Source organism: Aquila chrysaetos, chromosome 15 (genome assembly GCF_900496995.4).
Source record: "Aquila chrysaetos chrysaetos chromosome 15, bAquChr1.4, whole genome shotgun sequence".
Lineage (NCBI taxonomy): Eukaryota > Metazoa > Chordata > Aves > Accipitriformes > Accipitridae > Aquila > Aquila chrysaetos.
Window position 1 is genome coordinate 966,088 of NC_044018.1, and position 7,528 is coordinate 973,615.

Sequence of the window (7,528 nt, forward strand, 5' to 3'; positions counted from 1 at the left end):
GCCCCCCCCTCCCTCCCTCCCTCCCTCCCCGTTCCCCGTCCGCCGCCCCCCGGCCCCGCCGCTGCCCCGGCCCGGCGGCGGCGGCGATGGAGCCCGGCGCGGCCGCCCCCCCCCCGCGGCCCGGGGCCGGCCTGAGCCGCGATGCGATGGAGAAGCTGGCGGCGGGGCTGGCCCGGCTCCGCTGGAGCCCCGCGGCGCTGCCCCTCGATGCGATCGTCAGCCAGTGCCGGCTGCCCACCCTCGTCTGCCTGGGGCAGGGTGAGCTGGCGGGGCCGGGGGGGGAAAGGCTGGGGTGGGAGGGAGGGAGGGTGAAGTAGCCAAGGGGAGATGAAGGCTGGAGGGGCGAGGAGGAGGAGGGAGGGAGGCTGGAGTGATGGGGAGGAGGAGGAGGAGGGAGGGAGGGAGGAAGGCTGGAGGGAACGGGAGGAGGGAGGGAGGCTGGAGTGAAGGGGAGGAGGAGGGAGGAAGGCTGGAGTGATGGGGAGGAGGAGGGAGGGGAGGAGGGAGGAAGGCTGGAGGGAACGGGAGGAGGGAGGGAGGCTGGAGTGAAGGGGAGGAGGAGGGAGGAAGGCTGGAGGGAGCGGGAGGGAGGGAGGGAGGGAGGCTGAAGTGATGGGGAGGAAGAGGAGGAGGGAGGAAGGCTGGAGAGGTGAGGAGGAAGGAGGGGAGGAAGGTTGGAGGGAAGGAGGCTGGAGTGAGGAGGAAGAGGGAGGGAAGGCTGGAGAGGTGAGGAGGAAGAAGGTTGGAGGGATGAAGAGGAGGGAGGGAGGCTGGAGTGAGGCGGGAATGAGGCTGGACTGATGGAGAGGAGGGAGGAAGGCTGGAGAGGTGAGGAGGAGGGAGGGGAGGAAGGTTGGAGGGATGAAGAGGAGGGAGGGGGACTGGAGGGAAGGGTGGAGGGGCGAGGAGGGAGATAGGAAGGCTGGAGAGGTGAGGAGGAATGAAGGCTGGAGAGAGGAGGAAGAGGGAGTGAGGAAGGGTAGAGGGAAGAGGGAGAGAGGGAGGCTAGAGGGATGGGGAAGAGGGCGGGAGGAAGGCTGGAGGGATGAGGAGGAGGAAGACTAGAGGCATCAGGAGAAGGGGGGTTGGTGTGATGAGGAGGAGGAGGGAGGAAGGCTGGAGGGCCAGGTGAGACGTGACCAGCTGCTGCCCAGGTCTGGGGCTGCTGGTGTTCGGCCTCTCCTCTCTGTGGGGGCCCGGGGCTGCCCCCACTGGGCGGGGGGGGCTGGGGATACCGGGGGGGGGGGCCGGGGATAGCGGGATGGGGGGGCAGGAGGGGGCTCTCACCCAGATCCCTGGGGCTCCTGCCCTGGGGCCTGACGTGCTGCCTGGGCCAGCACCCGTGGGTGTGAGGGTGGGGGTGTGAGGGTGGGGGGGCCCAGGCTGCCCCCAGCCATGGGCCCAGGTGCTGGTTGCCCTCGTCATCCGTTCTGGGTGACACGCTGGAGGTGGTGGCACCAGGCTGGCAGGGGCTCGGAGCCACCGTGTCCCCTCGTCACCCTCCCCGGGACACAGCCTGGCTCTGTGTGTGTGTGTGTGTGTGTGTGCGCGCGCGCGCGCGTGTGTGTGTGTGTGTCCCATGCACAGCCTGGGGGAGTGCAGGGGAGTGGGGTGCACTGGCATCAGCACAGGGTCACCCCGGTTTGGCGGTGTCCCCCCTCCAGAGCAGGATCCATCCCTCCGGAACAGGGTGTGGGTGCTCGGGGCCATGCCGGCGGTGGGTGCCGGGGTGCTGCGGCGGTGGGGGCCCCCGTGCCGGCCCCGTCTCAATAAACTTCTTGTTTGCGGCGGCTGCAGCTTTTCAGGGGGGGACAAAGAAATTGTTTCCTGGGCAACTGGCGGCTCTTGGCAGCGGGCACCTGCTCATCCCTCCGGCTGGCTGTCCGGCCGGCCGGCCACCCCCGGGTGCCCCGGGGAGGGTGGTGGGGGGGGTGTCCTGGGGATGGTGACAGCCCCGTCGTCCCCCCCGGCAGGCGAGCGCGTGGAGGGGGTGAGCGCCCAGGACGTGCTGCTGGTCCACTCCTGCCGGCAGTGGACGACGGTGACGGCTCACAGCCTGGAGGAGGGACACTACGTCATCGGCCCCAAAATCGACATCCCGCTCCAGTACCCAGGTGGGGGCCGCTGGGGCGCGAGGGGCGAGGACAAGGGTGTCGGTGTCCCCTGGGGCTTCAGGGCTGGGACCGCCCCCCCCCGCACCTCCGGCGGCTGAACTGGGGGTGCTCCAGTATGGTCCAGTCTGGGAGAGGAGATGCTCTGGTTTGGGGGCTGCTCTCCGCCCCTCTCGCCCTGCCAGCGCCCAACCCAAAGGTGGGGGGCTGCGGGGGGGGGGGGGGGGGCTGGCAGGGATGGAGTGGGAATGGGGATAAGGACGGGATGGGGACAGGGAGACAGGTGGGGATGGGGTGGGATGGAGACAGGGATGAGGATGGGGACAGAGAGCCTAATGGGGATGGGGACAGGGACGGGGATGGGGTAGGATGAGGATGAGGATGGGGACAGGCTGGGGCTGGCAACGCAGACGAAGGTGCTGAGACGCTGGCGGCCGCCGTAGCAAGAGCCTTAATGACCACTCTAAGTGCTCGCCATGTCGGTAATGAGTCCTGCTAATAAATAAATAATGGGAAATGGAGCGGGGGAGGGGTTAATCGCCCGTCCCAAGGGGGGGGGTCCGAGGAGGGGAGGGCCGGGCAGTGTGTTAACCAGCTTCGGGGGGCTCGGCCGTGCCCAAACCGGCCACGCCGGCATATGGGGCTGCCCCCGGCTCAGGCACCGCGGTTCCAGCCTCAACCGACCCCGGCGTCCCCGGTGCCGTGGCCCTGACGGGGACCCTGCCCAGCGAGGGGCAGCCGTGTCCCCAGCACCGCTTGGCACGGGGCTGGCAGCGGCGGAGCCGGCTGGCGCGGGCACGTCGGGGGATTAATATTCCCCTCAGGTCCATCCCTGCCGAACTGATGCCAATGGAGGCAGTTTTGCTGCCGGCCGCAGCCTGCCCCGGTCCCTGCCGTCGCCTCCACCGCCGTCCCTGCTGCAAAGCCCCCCGCTTCCCTCCCCGGTGGCTCTCCCACCCGAGGCGTGGGGCAGAGGGGAGTCACGGGGCCCTGGTGGGGCTGGGGCCGGGTTTTGGGGGGGCAATGGGGGCTGCCTGCAATGTTGGCTGCTCCGCTGGCCCTGCTCCAGGTGGGTTTCTCCATCCACAGGGCATTTCTGTGGCTGCTTTGGGGAGGTCCCTGCAGCTCTGGTGGTGGGGGGGGGGTGCGTGCTGGAGCAGCATTGCCGAGACACTCCGTGCACCCAGGGCTTTGTGCTTTGTCCCACCCAAAATCCGCCAGCCCCCCCCCCCCCCCCCCCCCCCCCCCCGATGCTGTGTGTGTGAGGTACAGGTATGGGGGATGCTCTGGTGTCCCCTCGCAGCGCTTGGACACACTGGGTGAAGCCCACAGAAATGCCCCCCAAAATGTGATGGGGACCCCCAGGTCATCCTCAAGGGTGGCTGCCCCCCATGAAGGGCTGGGCTGGCCCCGAGGTGGGTCACAGCAGATCTCTGGGGCCGAGCACTGGAGGTGGGCTCCTCTCATCACCGTGGCTTTGATGGTCCCTTGCAGGGAAGTTCAAGCTGCTGGACCAGGACCGGGACATCCGTGAGCCCGTGCAGTACTTCAACAGTGTGGAGGAGGTGGCCAGCATCTTCCCAGACCGCGTCTTCGTCATGGAGGCCATCACCTTCAGTGTGAAGGTCCGTATGGGGACAGCAGGGGACGCTGGTAGGGCAGCAGGGGACGGTGGTGGGACATCGGGGGTCAGTGGTGGGACATCAGGAGAGGACAGTGGGACATCAAGAGTTGGTGGTGGGACATCAGGGTATGGTGGTGGGAGTAGGGGGGAGGTGGTGGAAAAGCGGGGGGGCAGCGGTGGGACATCAGGAGACACCGGTGGGACATCAAGGGTTGATGGTGGGACATCAGGGGACGGTCAGGGGGATGGTGCCAGGGCAGCGGGTCCCACGGTGGGGCTGTCCCGGGGCAGGTGGTGTCGGGGGAGTTCAGCGAGGACAGCGAGGTGTACAACTTCACGCTGCATGCGGGGGACGAGCTGACGCTGATGGGCCAAGCGGAGATCCTCTGCGCCAAGACGGTGAAGGAGAAGTCGCGCTTCAACACCATCCTGCGGAAGCTGGGCAAAGCGGCGCCGGCGGCCGGGGCCAGGCAGGTGAAGGGCAAGATGCCCTGCCTGATCTGCATGAACCACCGCACCAACGAGAGCCTCAGCCTGCCCTTCCAGTGCAAGGGCCGCTTCAGCACCCGCAGCCCCCTCGAGCTGCGGCTGCAGGAGGGCGAGCACACCATCCGCAGCATCATCGAGAAGGTGCGGCTGCCGGTCAACGTGGCCGTGCCCAGCCGACCGGCGCGCAACCCCTACGACCTGCACGCCATCCGCGAGGGCCACTGCTACAAGCTGGTCAGCATCATCTCCAAGACGGTGGTGTTGTGCTGCATCCTCCGCCGGGACGAGCTGGTCCCCTTCCACTTTCTCCTGCTGACCGACATGCCCCGCTTCCAGCTGCCCGAGGGGCTGCTCGCCGGGGACCCCCAGTTGGAGAAGCTGCTGCGGGACAGCGCCGCGTACTGCCACGACCGCTTCAACCCCGACGAGTACTCGCGGGCCGTGCGGGAGGCCAAACCTGACTTTTCGGAGGAGTGCGCCAGCCCCCGGCGCCTGCGGCTCTGCCTGCCCGCCTGCGCCCGCGAGGAGCTCAGCCAGCCCCTCCAGCGCCTTTCCCTCTGCGCCTGCGGCACAGGGGTCCCCCGGGACCCCGCCGCCTGCTGCCAGGGACCGCGGGGCGTCGCGGGGGGCGCGACGCGTCCGCCGCTGCCTGACTTCCCCGACCCCGACCGGGAATACATGACGCCCGACTGGGCCGAGCCCGAGTTCAGGACTCAGGAGCTGTTGGAGATCCCCTACGAGGAGCTCTGGAGCAACCCCAGCCCGGAGGGCTGCTGCGAGCCGGGCAGCGGCCGGCAGGACCTCGTCTCCTTTGGGGCCGTCACCCCGCTGGGCTCCCCGCATCGCCCCGGCGTGCCCGGGGACGAGCCCCGCGGGGACACCCCACCTCCCGTGCCACCCAAGTCGGAGGCGGTAAGAGCCACGGTCCCATCCCCAGGGATGGGGAATGACACCCCCGGGGTCCCGCCTGCTGCCAGCCGCCCCGGCCGGGGGCGACGCAGCGGGGTAGCGGGGCGGTGAGCCCCGGCATAGCCCCGTCGGCAGTTCTGTGCCGTGGGCAGGGGGTGCACAGCTCCGGGCCGCGCTGTCAGCCCCACGGCACAGCCCGCTTGACCCCCTCCCCAGGTGCTGCGGGGCTCTGGGGTCCCTCCCCAGCTCTGTTAAGTAAAAGTCACCCAAATCCTGTGGGCTCCCCGGCACCATGGGGTACCCAGTTCCCCAGGGCTCCCCATCACCCGGGGGTACCCAAATCCTCAGGACGCCCTTGTACCATGGGGTCCCCCGTTCCCCAGGGCTCTCTGCACCATGGGGGGCACCTGAATCTCTTGGGCTTCCCAGCACCGTGGGGTACCCAAATCCTCTGGGCTCCCCTGCACTAAGGAGTACCCAAAATTTCAGGCTCACCTTTCCCATGGGGTACCCACTATTTTTGGGATCCCTGCACCACGGGATACGTGGTTCCCTGGGGCTCCCCGCTGGTACCCAGAGCTTCGTGGCTCGACTGGGGCTGGCCGCCCCCAAGCCCCCCCATTGCCCCCTCCAACCGCAGGTTCCTGGGGGCAGATTCCCCCAGCACCGGTGACTGGGGTCCTGATGGTGCTCATCCCCCTTCCAGGTGAAGGAGGAGTGCCGGCTGCTGAATGCACCTCCCGTGCCGCCCCGGGGCAGCCGCCCCCCCCGTGTCCTGCAGCCCCCCAGCACCCCTGCGCTGCCCGAAGCTGGCACCCGCTCCCTCGCCCAGCCCCAGCCTCTCCTACTACTCCTCGGGGCTCCACGATGGGTGAGTGGCTCCGGCGCGGCCGGGGACGTGGGGACGCCGCGATGGGGCGGGCGGTTGACACCCCGGGATGAGATACCCCTGCAGCGTGGGGTCGGGGACGGCGTCGGGGGGGGGCGAAACGCAGCCCCGGGGTGATGGCGATGCTCCCCTTCCTCCCACAGGTCGGTCCCACGGAGCGGCAGCGGCTCGCCCTCGCCCGACGCCTACTCCCTGTACTGCTACCCCTGCACCTGGGGTGACTGCAAAGCCGGGGAGGCCCCCGGGCGCCCGCTGCCCCCCGCCACGTTGCCCCCCGCCGCCCAGCCCACCCCAACCTCTTGGTCGGACCCCTGGGCGTACGCCGAGGCGGGCGCCGGGGCCGGCAGCGGCTGCTCGACCCCGCTGTCGGGGGCCGAGCCCCCTCTGAAGCCCTACCGCAGCTGCCCCCGCCTCAAGCCCCCGCACCCCCAAAAACGTTTCGCCCCTTTCGGGGCGCTCAACCCCTTCGCTGGCCCGACCGAATGGCCGGAGAGCCCGGAATGGCCCAAGCCGCCTTCGGCCCCGGCCGCCCCCTCCTCCTCCTCTTCGCCAGAGCCCTTCACCCCCGTGGAGGAGCCGGCGCCCCCCCCCTCGCCCACCCAAGGGGTTCGAGGGGGACAGCATCGTCATCCGCGGGGCGGCCCCGCTCTCGCCCGCCGTCCTGCGCGGGGCCGAGGGCGGCGTCACCCGCCTCTACCTGGCGCAGGGCGTCATCGAGGTGCCGCCGGCGGCGAGGGGCGACGGGGGGGCTCCGCCGGCCGCCCCCCGTCCCAGCGGGGACGGCTCGCCCTGGCTGCCCCCCGCCGACCTCTCGGCCCTCTCGCTGGAGGAGGTCTCCAAGTGCCTGCGCTTCATCGGCCTCTCCGAGGACGTGGTCAGCTTCTTCGCCCGCGAGCGCATCGACGGCAGCATCTTCGTGCAGCTCAGCGAGGAGATCCTGGCCGACGACTTTCGCCTCACCAAGCTCCAGGTGAAGAAGATCATGCAGTTCATCAAGGGCTGGCGCCCCAAGATCTAGCCGCACGCTGGGGACCCCCTGGACCCTTGGGGTCCCCCAGACACCTGGACCACAGCTCCGGCTCTCCCCGCTCCTGTCCCCTGCCCCGCTCCGGGGGTGCCCTGATGTGGGGGTGCCCAACGGCTGTGGGTTTTCCTCCTCCCCAGCAGCTCAGCCCTACTGCCCGGCCCTCCCCCCTTTCCATTTTAACACTGGACGGTAATTTTGGCCCAATCGGGCTGGAAAACACTGGAGTTTGCATTGACTGGTTTAACTTAATCCTTGTGGATTAGCGTAATAAACGTATGGGAGAAAAACAAGCCACGGGAGAAGCCCCTTGCTTGGGGAGGAGGGGGAAAGGGGCTCTTAGCAGGGATGGAGGCTCTGGCAGTCGCTCCCATCCTCTTTGGAAGGGATCCGTGTCCCCCCTGCAAGGGAAAGCATTGCTCTGGGAGCTGCTCCGGGCTGCCTGCACCAGAGGGTGATTTCAGGGCCCTGGAAGGAAGCTC

At 69.2% G+C, this 7,528-nt stretch overlaps 1 protein-coding gene across 1 annotated transcript; it reads left to right on the forward strand.

The window, feature by feature from the left end:
* Window positions 1-60: 60 nt before the first annotated feature.
* On the forward strand, window positions 61-7,210 carry GAREM2 (GRB2 associated regulator of MAPK1 subtype 2). The gene is given in 8 exon segments (XM_030038061.1): window positions 61-258; window positions 1,974-2,114; window positions 3,606-3,736; window positions 4,027-5,136; window positions 5,840-5,896; window positions 5,898-6,004; window positions 6,166-6,606; window positions 6,608-7,210. Coding segments are annotated over 8 exon segments (2,592 nt in total). The 5' UTR covers window positions 61-86; the 3' UTR covers window positions 7,041-7,210.
* The last annotated feature ends 318 nt before the right edge of the window (window positions 7,211-7,528 follow it).